Source organism: Martes martes (genome assembly GCF_963455335.1).
Source record: "Martes martes genome assembly, chromosome: 3".
Classification (NCBI taxonomy): Eukaryota; Metazoa; Chordata; class Mammalia; order Carnivora; family Mustelidae; genus Martes; species Martes martes.
The window spans coordinates 85,779,671-85,797,470 of record NC_137890.1 but is presented as its reverse complement, the minus strand read 5'-3'; the positions used below and the strand labels follow the sequence as shown (position 1 = coordinate 85,797,470).

The 17,800-nt window shown below is 37.2% G+C and overlaps 1 protein-coding gene across 1 annotated transcript in view; it reads left to right on the top strand.

Annotated features, from left to right (window-relative positions):
* UGGT1 (UDP-glucose glycoprotein glucosyltransferase 1) overlaps positions 1-17,800 on the top strand; it is a 117,148-nt gene that overhangs the window by 14,092 nt on the left and 85,256 nt on the right. The window contains exons 5-8 of the mRNA XM_080799532.1: positions 11,714-11,826; positions 14,914-15,088; positions 16,179-16,275; positions 17,457-17,535. Coding sequence (XP_080655658.1) covers positions 11,714-11,826; positions 14,914-15,088; positions 16,179-16,275; positions 17,457-17,535 — 464 coding nt within the window. The remainder of the gene's footprint in view (positions 1-11,713; positions 11,827-14,913; positions 15,089-16,178; positions 16,276-17,456; positions 17,536-17,800) is intronic.

Genomic DNA, 17,800 nt, shown 5'->3' with positions numbered 1-17,800 from the left:
TCTTGTGCTCTGCTCTCATCACAGCTACCTTTTACCCTCCCAACAGGATCTACTTTATCAACCTCCATTGAAATGACTTGCTGCACTTCTTTATCATTATATTGCCTAAGAGTGCATCGCCACACAATAGTTTAGTCTTGCTGAGTTTAAAAAATTTTGATAATTTTTTTTTGGTGGGGCGGCATTGAATTTACAGGTTCTTCTTCTGTTCCTTTCTTTTCTTTGAATAATTTTTTTTGCAGTCTGTATTTTGCAGTCTGTACCAACACATGTTGGTACTCATAATGCAGTTCAGCTTTATCTCTGTCCTCTGTTTCTGGCACGTAGGCAGCTGATCCAGAGGCTCAATGAGAATTGTGTTTCATCCTTTTGGCAAGTGCATAGGTAGTGTTCTGTTTCATTAGGAGATACTTAATGTCTTTCTTCTCTTTTTGATTTAGCAGTCAATCCTGCTCTATGCTTAATCCATTAATTCTTTGTGGGATGTAAAGTTGTGACTCTCATTCTTTTTTTGTTGTTGTACATACCCTCACCTGGTGCTGTTCATGTGGGGAAGACAGAATACATGCTTGAGTCTTTCCTGCTATTTACCAGGTTTTTGAATGAGTTTGGTTCACTAGCATCCTTTTACTTTAACCATTTAGTTTTTTTGTTTCAACTTTTTTTTGTGGGAAAGTGTAGGTAAAGTAAGATTTATCATCTTGGGCATTAATTTAAGTGTGCAGTATGATGGTATTTAGGACATTCTTATTGTTATGCAAGTGTCACCACCATTCATCTTCAGAACTCCTTTCATCTTTTTTTTTTTTTAAAGATTTTATTTATTTATTTGTCAGAGAGAGAGAGAGAGAGAGAGAGAGAGAGAGCACTGGCAGACGGAGGCAGAGGGAGAAGCAGGCTCTCTGCCGAGCAAGGGGCCCGATGCGGGACTCGATCCCAGTATGCTGGGATCATGACCTGAGCCGAAGGCAGCTGCTTAACCAACTGAGCCACCCAGGCGTCCCAGAACTCCTTTCATCTTGCAAAACTAAAACTTTATACTCCTCAAATAATAACTTTCCATTCCCCCTTACCCTCTCCCCCTTGGCTGGTAACCTCCATTCTATTTTCTATCTCTGAGTTTACTCATTTTAGATACCTCATTTAAGTGGAATCGTACAGTGTTTGTCCTTTTGTGTCTGGCTTATTTCTCATAGCATAATGTTTTTAAAGTCCATCCATGTTGTACCATGTATCAGAATTTAATTTCTTTTTATAACTGAATGATATTCCATTGGATGTATATAACACATTTGATTTCTCCTTTCATCTGTTATTGGGCATTTGGATTGTTTCTTCCTTTGGCTATTGTGAATAATGCTGCTTGGAACATTGGTTTATGACTGTCTGGTTGAGTCTCTGTTTTCAGTTCTTTTGGGTGTATACAGAAGAGTGTAATTCATGGATCATGTGGCAATTCTGTACTTAACATTTTAAGGAATTACCAAACTGTTCCCATAGCAGCTGCACCATTTTATATTCCCACCAGTAATGTATCAGGATTTCACTTTTTCCACATACTTCCCAGCACTCAGGTTATTTTCTGGTTTTTGATAATGGCTGTCCTCATGGGTGGGAAGTGGTGTCTTGTGGTTTTGATTTTCATTTCCTTAATGACCAGCAATGTGGAGCATCTTGTCATGTGTTTATTGGCCATCTGTGTTTCTTCTTTGGAGATTTGTCCTTTATTTGTTGTTACCCATTTTTCAGGTGGATTGATTTTTGTTGTTGTCATAGGAGGTTTTTTTTTTTTTTTAAAGATTTTTTAACTTATTTATTCGACAGACAGAGATCACAAGTAGGCAGAGAGGCAGGCGGAGAGAGAGGGGGAAGCAGGCTCCCTACCAAACAGAGAGCCCGATGTGGGGCTCGATCCCAGGACCCTGGGATCATGACCTGAGCTGAAGGCAGAGGCTTTAACCCACTGAGCCACCCAGGCGCCCCTGTTGTAGGAGTTTTTTATATACTCTGGCTTTTAATAATTTATCAAATAAATACTTTTCAAATATTTTCTCATGTTCTGTGGGTTGCCTTTTCACTGTTGATAGTGTCCATCACTATCAAAATTTTGATACACAAAATTTTAAAATTTTGATGAAGCTGTTTTATCTTATTTTTGCCTTTGTTGCCTGTGCTTTTGGTGTCGTATCCAAGAAGTCATAACCAAATCCAATGTCATGAAACTTTACCCCTGTGTTTTCTTCTAAGAGTTCTATGGTTACCATATTAGCTTTCAAGTTAGGTCTTTGATCCATTTGGAATTTATTTTTGTATATGCTATAGAGTAAGAGTCCATCTTCTTTCTTTTGCCTATAGATATCTAGTTCTCCCAGCATCATTTATTGAGGGACTGTCCTTTTTCTATAGATTAGTCTTGGCACCCTTGTTGAAAATCAGTTGAGTGTATGTATGAGGGTTTACTTCTGGGCTTTTTACTCCATTGGTTGATATGTCTTTCCTTGTGAAAGTACTATACTGTTTTGATCACTGAGCTTTGTACTAACTTCGGAAAACAAAGTGAATATTCTACTGAGTTCTTTTGATGTAATGCTGGTAGTCTTTGATTGCTTCCTTGCTCTCTGGGTATGGTAAGTAGTTTCAGATTTATCTTGTATGTCTCTGGCCATAGATTTGAGATGCACTATTTCTCTAGGAGGCTCATTAAAATTTTTTGTTTGCTTGTTGTTTTCTTTTGGTAGGAATGGTATTTTAAGAGCACAATCTAGGCACTAGGGATACTCACTGCAATGGGTTGGTCATTGTATTTAGGACTTTTAAATGGGTAGAGGTAGGAAGTGACTACTTGTATATCTAAAGGCAAAATAGATAGAGCTATGTAAAGATGAAGTACTTTCTGAGTTCATACTGATATTTCCAATTCAAATTAAGGACTACTTTGTTACAGCTATAGGTTTTTTCTTCCACACTGAGAATATTGGTTCTCAAGGTTATAAGGGATGGTAGAATTAGACTATCTTGTGGTTTACTTGTTTGTTTTATCCATGTTACATACATAGTAACTTTAATAACAGTAGTCCTACCATTTCCACAATTACGTTTTTTCTTTCTTTCTTTCTTTTTCTTCCCTCTTTTCTTTTCTTTTCTTCCTTTTTTTAAGTAAGCCCCACACCTAGTGCAGAGCCTAGTGTGGGGCTTGAACTGAGATCAAGACCTGAGCTGAGATCAAGAGTCAGACTGACTGAGCCACCCAGGTGCCTCCACAATTACATTTTTATAAATAATTAAAAATTTTTCTTTTGGCTTAGTGATCTCCATTTTCCCTTCCCCCTATTTTTAAAAATGAATATATTCTAACCTAGAGCATAGACGTTTCATATTATACTCTCCCCTTCAACCCTCATTTCATCTTAGTTCTATAAATTATATCTTTAATGTTCACCACCAGCCCCCCCTTTTTTTTACTTGCATGTTTTATTTTTATTTTTTTAATTAACATATAATGTATTATTAGCCCCAGGGGCACAGGTCTGTGAATCATCAGGCTTACACACTTCACAGCATTCACCATAGCACATAACCTCCCCAGTGTCCATAACCCATCCATCCTCTCCCTACCCCTCGCCCCCGGCAACCCTCAGTTTGTTTTGTGAGATTAAGAGTCTCTCATGGTTTGTCTCCCTCCCAATCCCATCTTGTTTCATTTTTTCCTTCCCTATCCCCAAACCCCCCACTTTGCCTCTCAAATTCCTCATATCAGGGACATCATATGATAATTGTCTTTCTCTGATTGACTTATTTTGCTCAGCATAATACCCTCTACTTCTATCCATATCGTTGCAATGGCAAGATTTCATTTCTTTTGATGGCTGCATAGTATTCCATTGTGTGTGTGTATATGTGTGTGTGTGTGTGTGTGTGTGTATCTATCTATCTATCTATCTATCTATCTATCTATCTATATCACATCTTCTTTATCCATTCATCTGTTGATGGACATCTAGGTTCTTTCCATAGTTTGGCTATTGTGGACATTGCTGCTATAAACATTTGGTTGCATGTTTCCTTTGGATCACTACATTTGTATCTTTAGGGTAAATACCCAGTAGTGCGATTGCTGGGTCATAGGGGGTAGCTCTGTTATCAACTTTTTGAGGAACCTCCATGCTGTTTTCCAGAGTGGTTGCACCAGCTTGCATTCCCACCAACAGTGTAGGAGGGTTCCCCTTTCTCTACATCTTCACCAGCATCTGTCATTCCCTGGCTTGTTAATTTTAGCCATTGTGACTGGCGTGAGGTGGTATCTCATTGTGGTTTTGATTTGTATTTCCCTGATGCCGAGTGATGTGGAGCACTTTTTCATGTGTCTGTTGGCCATCTGGATGTCTTCTTTGCAGAAATGTCTCTTCATGTCCTCTGCCCATTTCTTGATTGGATTATTTGTTCTTTGGGTGTTGAGTTTGATAAGTTCTTTATAGATTTTGGATACTTGCTCTTTATCTGATATGTCATTTGCAAATATCTTTTCCCATTCTGTCAGTTGTCTTTTGGTTTTGTTGACTGTTTCTTTTGCTGTGCAAAAGCTTTTGATCTTTATGAAGTCCCAATAGTTCCTTTTTGCCCTTGCTTCCCTTGTCTTTGGCGATGTTTCTAGGAAGAAGTTGCTGTGGCTGATGTCAGATAGGTTGCTGCCTGTGTTCTTCTCAAGGATTTTGATGGATTCCTTTCTAACATTGAGGTCTTTAATCCATTTGGAGCCTATTTCTGTGTGTGGTATAAGGAAATGGTCCAGTTTCATTTTTCTGCATGTAGCTGTCCAATTTTCCCAACATCATTTGTTGAAGAGACTCTTTTTTCCATTGGACATTCTTTCCTGCTTTGTCAAAGATTAGTTGACCATAGAGTTGAGGGTCCATTTCTGGGCTCTCTATTCTGTTGCATTGATCTATGTGTCTGTTTTGTGCCAGTACCATACTGTCTTGATGAAGACAGCTTTGTAATAGAGCTTGAAGTCTGGAATTGTGATGCCACCAACTTTGGCCTTCTTTTTCACCATTCCACTGGCTATTCGAGGTCTTTTCAGGTTCTATATAAATTTTAAGATTATTTGTTCCATTTATTTGAAAAAATGGATGATATTTTGATAGGGATTGGGTTAAATGTGTAGATTGCTTTAGGTAGCATAGATACTTTCACAGTATTTGTTCTTCCAATCCATGAGCATGGAACATTTTTCCATTTCTTTGTCTTCCTCAATTTCTTTCATGAGTACTTTATAGTTTTCTGAGTACAGATTCTTTGCTTCTTTGGTTAGGTTTATTCCTAGGTATCTTACGGTTTTGGGTTCAATTGTAAATGGGATTGACTCCTTAATTTCTCTTTCTTCTGTCTTGTTGTTGGTGTAGAGAAATGCAACTGATTTCTGTGCATTGATTTTATATCCTGAGACTTTACTGAATTCTTGTATGAGTTCTAGCAGATTTGGAGTGGAGTCTTTTGGGTTTTCCACATAAAGTATCATATCATCTACAAAGAGTGAGAGTTTGACTTCTTCGCTGATTCAGATGCCTTTAATTTCTTTTTGTTGTCTGATTGCTGAGGCTAGGACTTCTAGTACTGTGTTGAATAGCAGTGGTGATAATGGACATCCCTGCCGTGTTCCTGACCTTAGTGGAAAAGCTCTCAGTTTTTCTCCATTGAGAATGATATTCGCTGTGGGTTTTTCATAGATGGCTTTGATAATATTGAGGTATGTACCCTCTGTCCCTACACTTTGAAGAGTTTTGGGATCAAGAAAGGATGCTATACTTTGTCAAATGCTTTTTCAGCATCTGTTGAGAGTATCATATGGTTCTTGTTCTTTATTTTATTAATGTCTTGTATCACATTGATTGATTTGCGGATGTTGAATCAACCTTGCAGCCCTGGAATAAATCCCACTAGGTCATGGTAAATAATCCTTTTAATATACTGTTGGATCCTATTGGCTAGTATGTTGGTGAGTATTTTTGTATCGGTGTTCATCAAGGATATTGGTCTGTAATTCTCTTTTTTTTTTTTTTTTCTAAAGATTTATTTTATTTATTTGACAGAGAGAGATCACAAGTAAGCAGAGAGGCAGGCAAAGAGAGAGAGGGAGGGAAGCAGGCTTCCTGCTGAGCAGAGAGCCCGATATGGGACTCGATCCCAGGACCCTGAGATCATGACCTGAGCCGAAGGCAGCGGCTTAACCCACTGAGCCACCCAGGCGCCCCTGTAATTCTCTTTTTTGATGAGGGTCTTTTTCTGGTTTTGGGATCAAAGTAATGCTGATCTCATAAAATGAATTTGGAAGTTTTCCTTCCATTTCTATTTTTTGGAACGATTTCAGGAAAATAGGAATTAATTCTTCTTTAATAGCTTGGTAGAGGGGCGCCTGGGTGGCTCAGTGGGTTGGGCCTCTGCCTTCATCTTGGGTCTTGATCTCAGGGTCCTGGGATCGAGCCCCACATTGGGCTCTCTGCTCAGTGGGGACCCTTCTCCCCCCCCCTCTCTGCCTGCCTCTCTGCCTACTTGTGATCTCTCTCTCTCTCTGTGTGTCAAATAAATAAATAAAATCTTAAAAAACAAAACAAAACAAAACTTGGTAGAATTCCCATGGGAAGTTGTCTGGCTCTGGGCTCTTGTTTGTTGGGAGATTTTTGATGATTGCATCAATATCCTTACTGGTTATGGGTCTGTTCAGGTTTTCTATTTCTTCCTGGTTCAGTTTTGGTAGTTTATACGTCTCTTGAAATGCATCCATTTCTTCCAGATTGTCCAATTTGCTGGCGTATAGTTGCTCATAATATGTTTCTTAAAATTGTTTATATTTCTTTGGTGTTGATTGTGACCTCTCCTCTTTCATTCATGATTTTATTTATTTGGGTCCTTTCTCTTTTCTTTTTGATAAGTCTGGCCAGGGGTTTATCAATCTTATTAATTCTTTGAAGAACCAGCTCCTAGTTTTGTTGATTTGTTCTATTGTTTTTTTGGTTTCTTTTTCATTGATTTCTGCTCTGACCTTTATGATTTCTCTTGTCCTGCTGGGTTTAGGCTTTCTTTGCTGTTCTTTCTCCAGCTCCTTTAGGTGTAGGGTTAGGTTGTGTATTTGAGACCTTTCTTGTTTCTTGAGAAAGGCTTGTATTGCTATATATTTTCCTCTCAGAACTGCCTTTGCTGTGTCCCACAGATTTTGAACAGTTGTGCTTTCATGATCATATTTTTCCATGAATTTTTTCAATTCTTCTTTAATTTCCTGGTTGACCCATTCATTCTTTAGTAGGATGCTCTTTAGCCTCCATATATTTGAGTTCTTTCCAACTTTCCTCTTGTGATTGAGTTCTATCTTCAGAGCATTGTGGTCTGAAAATATGCAGGGAATGATCCTAGTCTTTTGGTACTGGTTGAATGAGACCTGATTTGTGACCCAGGATATGATCTATTCTGAAGAATGTTCCATGTGCACAGAGAAGAATGTGTATTCTGTTGTTTTGGGATGGAATGTTCTGAATATATCTGTGATGTCCATCTGATCCAGAGTGTCATTTAAGGCCTTTATTTCCTTGTTGATCATTTGCTTGGATGATCTGTCCATTTCAGTGAGGGGGGTGTTAAAGTCCCCTACTATTATTGTGTTATTGTCAATGTGTTTCTTTGATTTTGTTATTAATTGGTTTATATAGTTGGCTGCTCCCATGTTAGGGGCATAGATATTTAAAATTGTTAGATCTTCTTGTTGGACAGACCCTTTGAGTATGATATAGTATCCTTCCTCATCTCTTATTATAGTTTTTGGCTTAAAATCTAATTGATCTGATATAAGGATTGCTACCCCAGCTTCCTTTGATGTCCATTAGCATGGTACATTGTTTTCCACCCCCTGACTTTAAATGTGGATGTGTCTTTGGGTGTAAAATGAGTTTCTTGTAGGCAGCATATTGATGGTTTTGTTTTTTTTATCCATTCTGATACCCTGTGTCTTTTGATTGGGTCATTTAGCCCATTTACATTCAGGGTAACTATTGAGAGATATGAATTTAGTGCCATTGTATTGCCTTTAAGGTGACTGTTACTGTATATTGTCTCTGTTCATTTCTGGTCTACTACTTTTAGGCTCTTTCTTTGCTTAAAGGACCCCTTTCAGTATTTCCTGTAGGGCTGGTTTGGTGTTTACAAATTCTTTTAGTTTTTTTTTGTCTTGGAAGCTTTTTGTCTCTCCTTCTATTTTCAATGATAGCCTAGCTGGATATAGTATTCTTGGCTGCATAATTTTCTCATTTAGTGCTTTGAGTATATCATGTCAGTTCTTTCTGGCCTGCCAGGTCTCTGTGGATAAGTCTGCTGCCAATCTAATATTTTTACCATTGTATGTAACAGACTTCTTGTCCCCGGCTGCTTTCGGGATTTTCTCTTTGTCACTAAGACTTGTAAATTTTACCGTTAGATGACGGGGTGTCACTAGTGGTCCTTTTGCCACGTGTCTTTAGTTAGTTGGCTTTTCTGACTCTTGCTTAGTGGTAGCTTCCTCAAGAGGGGCTCATAGGAACAATATTTCCTCAGTTTTGCATGTTTATATATGTTAGATATAAAGTCCTTGCTTTATATCTTCTTTCCTTGGCTTGAACATATTTCTTTTTCTTTTAGCATAAAGTCTTCTTGTGGAATGTTGGATGATAATCTTGTTTTCTTTCTCTTAACATCTCTTGGTCCTTTTGTCTAGACCACTGAAGGATTATTAATTTTTCTTTAACATGGCTTACATTATATTCTAGTGAATTATGATGTTGAAAAAATTGGAGCGTGATTGTCCTGGGTCAGTATTCTCAGATACCCAATATGTACTTACTAATATAGAGTTTCAGATCATTTTTTATTTCAAGAATGTTTTCTTAAAACATATAGTTTTTTCTAGTCCCTTGTTTTGGAATTCATATAATCTCTCCCTGCATGTTGAACTTTCTTTGCCTAGCTTCATTGTCACTTTCTCCGAATTGCTTTCTCCTTATTTCTTTTTGATTTTTAAATATTTCCTCCTTCTATCTTCTGTTTCTTTAAGTCATTACTTCTCATGTTTGTTTTTGTGCCCTTTCTAGTTTAGTCTTAATTTCTGCAATGATTTTTCTTTCTTCTTTTTTGTCTTTTTAAAGATTTTATTTATTTGACACAGAGAGGGACAGTGATGGAACACAAGCAGGGAGAGTGGGAGAGGGAGAAGTAGGCTTTCCGCTGAGCAGGGAGCCCTGTGCAGGGCTTGATCCCAGGACCCTGGATTCACAACGTGAACCGAAGGCAGACGCTTAATGACTAAGTCACCCAGGCATCCCTTGCAGTGATTTTTCTTTTATAGATTCTTTTCTCTTGAGTCTTTCACCTCACTTCTGAGTTTTTCTAATTCTGCCTTAGGTTCTTCGTTATGTCTAATATAATTTTCTTAATATAGTTTAACTTGTTTGAAATAGTAGTTCACATTTCCATCTGTTTTTGGCTGTGTTTTTCTGACATGGCTTTATTAGCTATGCTGTCCAATATGGTAGCCAGTAGCCATGTGTGACTGTTTAAATTTAAATAAGTTTAGATTAAATGAAGTAAAAAATTTAGCTCTTCATTTGCATCAGCCAAATTTCAAGTGTTTGATGGTCACTGGTGGTAAGTGGCTACCTCATTGGACAGTGTAGATGTAGAAGATTTCCGTTGTTGCTGAAATTTCTCTTGGACAGCCCTCATTTATAAAAATAAAGATGTTATTCTATTCTGACCCCCTTCTCTTTTCTTAGCTTTTTGTGGGATTTGACGTTGAGACTTTTCTGCTCCTTTTGATGTGAAATTGGTTTTCCTTATCTTTTAAAGGTTGTCATGGCTCCCTCTTCTGTTGATTTTAGGTAGTGTTAAAAAGAAGTATGGTGGGGATACCTGGGTGGCTCAGTTAGTTAAGTGGCTGCTTTTGGCTCAGGTCATGATCCCAGGGTCCTGGGATCAGGTCCCACATCCGGCTCCTGTCTCAGCAGAGAGCTTGCTTCTCCCTACCACTCTGCCTGCTGCTCTCCTTGCTTGTACTCTCCCTCTCTGTGAAATGACTAAATAAAACCTTAAAAGAAAAAAAAAAAAAGAAGTATGGTGGTTTAAAAAAATGGTGGCATGGTTTTGGGATTTCCCTTATTCCCCTCCTGCACTTTCATTGGACTTTCTCTTTAGTTGTCTCTATATCCCTGTGCTCTCCCAAGTTTCATTGCATCCTCAGCAGTTTCTTCTTACCGTGGGGCCCTGTCCTTGCAAGTACTACTAGTTGGTGAATTTTGAGAGTTCAGAGCAGCTAAACTAACCTAAGCCCTTTAACCTTTTCATGGGCCTCCTTGTGCTCACCTGGTACTAGATGGAACAAATGCATTGGCCCACCATACTTTACAGTGAAAACCTGTTGGCTCTTTGGTTTTCTTTGTCAGGATCATCAGAATCTCTGTTATTAAGCATCCCTTTCCTTCCTTCTCAATGGCATCTGATACCCGCAGGTCTTATGTCATAGGGATATTTTTTCCCATTCAGTTTGTCATAATGTGATCTATTTGCTATCCAGTTTTAATCCTCTGTTTTAATGAGTTAACTTGGGAAGATTGAAAAACCATATTGCCAGTTGCCATCTATGCAGAATTTTATTACATTTTAAAAGGGTGGTAATAGGTATTTTAAAAAAAAAACTTCTGATCTTTTATTGAGACAAACTGAAACATTACAAATGAAATATTATTTGGAATTTGTGTCAGAATGATCCATTGGAGTGTGGCAGGAAGGTGAATGAAATAAGATTGGCCATGAGGTGATAATATTGAAGCTGGGTCATGGGTACATGGGGCTTTATCATACTATTCTTTCTTTTCTTTGTGTTGTAAGTTTTATAATAATTCACAGAAAAATGAAGAATGTAATGAAAAGTTTTCCTGTTAGTTTTTCATGGCAAGCTTTCTGTTTTTCCATCTCTGAATTATTTCTCTTACGTTGTAGAAAAGGACATCTTAATATTAATGTATTACATAAATGACAGTGCACACTGCAGTACTTGACATTATAATTCTTTCTTTTCTCCTCTCATTATACTCACTCTTCTCAATGTGCCTCATTAAAGTTGCAGCTTGACTTGTCTCATTATGCGTTGGCATTTATGCATTTCACTTTAAACATAAACTCATGTCTCATTCAGCCTTTCCCTGGAATGTCTTACTATGCTTCGTAGATAATTTTACCTTCCATCTATATTCCTTTTTAGGTCCAGTTACTTTTTTAGATGCTATGTCATTCTTCCTATTTCAGAGAGGGGTTTCAGGTTAATTTGCAATTATGTTTATTATGTGGACTTAATATACTTAATAGGGACCGTGTAAGCCTAGTTTTCTTCAAGGTACATACTGTATTCCTTGGACATCTTTTGTTATTTTTCTGAGATAGATTTTAAAGTTCTATTTTGGGGATGATGGTAATACGTACCTCTTGGGGTGATATTGGGAGGAGCTAGATGAAATAATACATAAGAAACAGTGACACATAAAAACTCTTACATCCTGTCACACCATGGGGGTTCAGTAGATGTTAATTTTTGCTTTTATTGATGTTACTTCATTGCCATCTAATCACCTACTTGGAATATTCATGTCTTTACTCTTGAGTTAGAGATCATTACAAGAATGTCTTGTGTCTTAAATGGCAGATAGCAGCTGATGAGCCTCCACCAGAAGGATGTAATTCATTTTTTTCTGTGCATGGAAAGAAGACCTGTGATTTTGACACCCTTGAGAATCTTCTCCTCACAGCATCTGAAAGGTAGATTGTGTGTTTCTTCGTGTTAAATATCATGTATTGCGTTGTGCTTTATTCTTTTTTTTAAAAAGATTTTATTTATTCATTTGACAGACAGAGATCACAAGTAGGCAGAGAAGCAGGCAGAGAGAGAGGAGGAAGCAGGCTCCCTGCTGAGCGGAGAGCCTGACGTGAGGCTAGATCCCAGGACCCTGGGATCACGACCTGAGCCGAAGGCAGAGGCTTTAACCCACTGAGCCACCCAGGCGCCCCATTATGCTTTCTTCTATATCAAATCCATCATCGGATTTTTCTTACAGGTTTCGTAGTATGTAGGTACAGTTGCTTAGAGTATGGATTCTGGAGCCAGACTAACTAGCTGAATCCCAGCTCCATTACTTAAAATAGTTTTGTAAACTTAGGCAAATTACTTAACCTTTCTTTCCCTGTCTCATTTTGAAATGGAGATAATAGAGTACTAAATATTACTGTTACTCTTTAGTAATGACTGAGAGCCTTTGTCATTAGCTTAATAAAGAATACCTGTGGTGGGGGAAGAATACCTGTGTATTAAAGCCAGTGTCTGAAGTAATGGTAGTGATGATAATGCTTTCTCAGAGTATTATCAGTTTCAGAAAAAGGCTATTTAAAAGATAATTGCAAAAAAAAAAGATAATTGCAAGCTTAATTTGACTATTATATTGGTAATTAATGGGCTGGCTTTTTTACTTAATGGTAGGTTTCCTGTGGTGGACAGCTAATAGCAGGTGCCTGTTGCTGTCTGGCTGTGGCAGTAACTGCATTGTACCTTCTCTCTAAGGCCATTATAAATAGGATAACAGTGATCTCTCTGTGGTGTTGCTCTGCTGTATCTGAAGAGCATTTTAGGCAGGGTAGTTCTTTTTTAGTAAGATTATCTGCCCAGCACTTGTTCTCTGCTCACTAAATGGCACGAGAGCCTTTTACTCAGAATGACAACCAGAAAATGGGGTATATGTTCCAGCTATCTCCAGGTCCAGAAATGGATATTCGAAAATGGCTTGCATGGTAAAGTGCTGTTCCCTTGGGGTCTTGGGGTAAACATAATTAATGGATTAAAAAAACTTTTTCCAGGGGTGCCTAGGTGGCTTAGTGGGTTGAGCCTCTACCTTCGGCTCAGGTCATGATCTCAGGGTCCTGGGATCGAGCCCCGCATGGGACTCTCTGCTCGGCGGGGAGCCTGCTTCCCCCTCTCTCTCTGCCTGCCTCTCTGCCTGCTTGTGATCTCTGTCTGTCAAATAAATAAATAAAATCTTTAAAAAAAATTTTTTCCCCCAAAAACCAAAAACCAAAACAAAACAAAAAAACCTCTTTCCTTAACTTGTTAAAACAATACTGTAGGCTTTCATAAAGAAAAGAGCAATGGTGTCTCCTCTTCTGAGATGTAACTATTTTTAATTGTTTGTCATATTGTTTTAGACTTTTTTTCCTGTGATTATAAATTTATACAGGTATGTAGGTTTATTTTTATAGGAGGTTTCTTCCCATTAGTATATGTAGGTGTACCTCATTATTTTTAACACATGCAAGATAACTATGTAAGAATGTCCTATAGGTTTTTTTTGTTTGTTTTCTTTTTTTTTTTAATATTTTATTTATTTATTTGACAGACAGAGATCACAAGCAGGCAGAGAGGCAGGCAGAGAGAGAGGAGGAAGCAGGCTCCCCGCTGAGCAGAGAGCCCGACGCGGGGCTCGATCCCAGGACCCTGAGATCATGACCCGAGCTGAAAGCAGAGGCTTTAACCCACTGAGCCACCCAGGCGCCCCTGTTTTTGTTTTTTTGAGAGAGTGAGCGAGTTGGGAAGGACAGAGGGAGAGAGAAAACCCCCAGAAGGCTCCATGTTCAATGTGGGGCTTAATCTCACAATCCCGAGATTACAACCTGAGCAGAAACCAAGAGTTTGACACCCAACTGACTGAGCCACTGAGGCCCCCAAGATCTATTAGTATTTTGATGGCATTATTAGGGAATTTTTTTTGAGGGTGAAGTTTTAAAATTCAGGAGGAAAACTTTAATGTTAAATCATTTAGTAGGAAGATCATAGTAGTAAAAATAATAGAGGAGGGAGTTTCTATGGTTGACAAGTTATATGCTTAAAGTCATCCTATCCTTTCACGTTATTTGTACTTATGTTTCCAGGTGAAAGGATAATCTATTTAGGGGTGCCTGGGTGGCCTCACTTAAGCCTCTGCCTCTTGATTAAGTTTGGGTCCTGATCTCAGGGTTCTGGAATTGAGCTCTGTGTCGGACACTGTGCTTAGTGTGGGGTCTGCTTGAGATTCTTTCTCCCTCTCTCTCTGTCCCTCTCCCTGCTCACATTCTCTTTCTCTTTTGAAAATAGATAAAAATCTTTTTTTTTTTTTTTTTAAAAAGGGTAATTTATTTATATGGGAGAAAAACTTACTAAAGTCTTAATGTTGTGAGGTGTGGATAGGTTTCCTCTTTTTGGCTGTCATCTTTCTTTAAGAATTGGTAACAATTATTAATCGAAGTCTGCAGTTTTATAGTTGGTGTTTATATAATGTACTTTTATTATTTTTAGTCATGAATAAGTAAGATTCATATCTGACAGTATTCTTACTAACTGCAAACTGTTTCAGATTTTGATATTCTTTGTATTAAGATGCTTAAAATCTTAAATTATTGCTGCTATAGCTACATCTTGTACTGTTTTTAATGTTTAAGAACTTTTTTTTAAAAAAGATTTTATTTATTTATTTGAGAGAGACAGAGCACAAGCAGGGCAGAGGGAGAGGGAGAAGCAGACTCCCCTGCTGAGCAGGGACCCTGACACGGGTCTTGATCCCAGGACCCTGGGATCATGACCTAAGCCTAAGGCAGCTGCTTAACTGACAGAGCCACTCAAGCACCCGATGTTTAAGAATGTTTTTAAGTTTGAAATTTTAAGGGGGGTAGGAGGATGGGTGAAATTGGGATGAGCACCAGTTGCTGTATGGATGTGTTGAATCACTATATTGTATACCTCAAACTAATATAACACTGTATGTTAACTAAGTGGAATTGAAATAAAAACTGAAAAAAAAGTAAGCTTTTAATATTTATTTTCAGGCCCAAACCTTTATTGTTCAAAGGAGATCACAGATACCCCTCATCTAATCCTGAAAGCCCAGTGGTGATTTTCTACTCTGAGATTGGTTATGAGGAATTTTATAATTTCCACCTCCAGCTTGTGTCAAAAAGCAATGCAGGCAAAATCAATTATGTATTCAGACATTATATACTTGTGAGTATTGATTTATTTTAGAATTTTTATAAATGTTAATTTGCCCAGCATGACCTTAGCACATAAGCTAATAATATCCTCCCTTTATAAAATTATTTGAACTACTTTTCATCATATCTGTTATTTGTACACAGGAGGTATTTTGCTTGCCTTTCTGAAGAAATATAAAATAATTATGCTTAAAAAATGGCTTAAAGTTTATATCCTACTTAAAAATGAACCATGTAAATTATATATTCTAGATTTAATGTAATCAGGATACTGTGAAACTGATTTCTTTTTTTTGAAACTGATTCTTGAATATTGTTCCTCTCAAACCTTTTTTTTTTTTTCGTTTTGGAATGTTTTCATTTGATGTAAAAGGAAAGATTTCTAAAGAAATAAAAGCAAGCAGAATTGATTTAAAATTGTTTTTGAAATCTTCTGTAACATTTAACATTTAAGATATATATGTAAACATATCAGCCTTTAAAGTTTCTGTGTCATAATAAGCTCAGTAAAATTGAGGTAAGTCCATACATGTAAAATAAAATTTTTAAATGAAAATGTGTATGAACAGAAACAGATTTTTTTTTTTAATATCCAGTTTTTGGCAACTGCTCTCCTTCCTCCTCTGCTTTCTAGACTTTATTGCTGTTACTTAAGATTAAAATATCTAAAGCACCATCCTCATTCAGGATGGTAGTAAGCCTGTGGCAGTTGGTCAGCCCAAACCCTACCTGAAGACATTTAAATTCAATTAAAAATGAACACATAACACACATGGTTCCAACAAAGTACTTTTGGGTTTGAAACCTCATCAGTTTTCAACCCTGCTGTGTGTGTAGGTTCTGGAACTTCCTTTTCTTTTTCTCCATTTCTTCACATGGTTTGGCTACTTTTGCCCTGTCAGCTGTCCCCTCATCTGGTTTTGGAATTCCCATTCCCCTACTTTTGGTAGGATATACTGAAATTCCCATGGAAGTTTAAGTATATTTTGAGTGTATAATCCTAGATGGTGGCTGTGTGACATTAACATCCTCATGTCTTGTACACTGTGACATGTATAAAGAACCAGATAGTAATGGTGGAATACTTACTCTGCTTGCAGAATCCCAGGAAGGAGCCTGTTTACCTCTCTGGCTATGGTGTGGAGTTGGCGATTAAGAGCACTGAGTACAAGGCCAAGGATGATACTCAGGTGAAAGGTGAATTTGTAAATTAAGACCAATGTGTTTTCTTTAAATGTGAATGAAAGGGAATTTGTTTCCTTAATGTAAAATAATAGATTTAGGAGTGTGATGAACACTATGTTTGAGTTCTGGTTCTTGTTACCTCTGAGTTGAGTGATGTTAAGTGAATTCTGTAGGTCCTAAATTTTTTCTTTGTAAAGTGTAGACAATGTTATATGCTTCCTAAAGTATTTGTGAGGAAAAAATAAGATGTGTAAGAAGTAGCGCAGTGTTTTTGCACAGGAAGTTCAATAATTGTAGCAGTTCTTATTGATTATATATATATATATATATATATATATATATATATATAAAAATTCACAAATAGCCATTGATTTGTGACCCAGTGTAAAATCTTAAAACTCTCTTATACTTAATGAACAGTTTTGTGTTTTTTATTATTTTCTGCATTTGGAATAGTTGATTTTTTTTAAAAATATATTTCCTGTTGTGCCACTTTAGAGTTGTGATTTCATTATTTCAACCACAAGTTTTTTTTTTTTTTTAAAGATTTTATTTGAGAAAGAGAGAGAGAATATGAGTAGAGGAAGGGGCAGAGGGAGAGGAAGAAGCAGACTCCCCACCAAACAGGGAACTAGACATGGGGCTCTATCCCAGGACCCTGGGATCATGACCTGAGCCAAAGACAGATAATTGACTGAGCCACTCAGGTGCCCTGAACCACAAGTTTTGTGTGTAGTGTATTTCTTCCTTGTGCACTCATTTTAAAGATAAAAATGATTGGTTTGAGTAAATGGAGGATAGTCTAGTACTTCATCATTCTGTTCTCAATAATTATATTTAGGATTATATTGCCTAATTGCAAATTCCTTAGAATTTTGATACTAAAAATCCACTGTTTTTAAAGGTATTTTAAAGGTATTAATTTTGAGCTTCTTAACATACAAAATTTTCCAAAAGGTCAGGAGGAAATCCATTTTACTTTATCCAGAACACAAGATACATTGAAAAACACATTCTGTTTGTTTGTTTGGAAAAAAACCGTGTAAAATATTCATTGAGGTATTCAGTATTTTAAATGGTATTATAATTTCAGGTGTTTCTAATTTGCTTTACATTATTCAAAGTTTATGAGGTTAATAACATTTTAATTTCCCTTCTAAACAGTTAGATATGTTTTTGCTTGTGCTTTATAGGAACTGAGGTAAACACTACAGTGATTGGTGAAAATGATCCCATTGATGAAGTTCAGGGATTCCTCTTTGGAAAATTAAGGTATGGCATATAATTTTGGGAATGCCTTTATTCTCTTAAAGCTCCAGGCTTCCTCCCATTATAAGCATCATCTTTCTCATTACTGTCCGATTACAGATCTCTCAGTAGTACTTTATATATGTAATCTGATACGAAGCAGTTACCACTTAACTTACTGTGTAGTTTATGATCTCCAGGCATCCGAAGCACATTATTATTAAATGATATTAAGGTGGCCTGCCTATGGCTTTAGTTGATCTCCTTTTCTGGGCCTTGCAGTTGATGA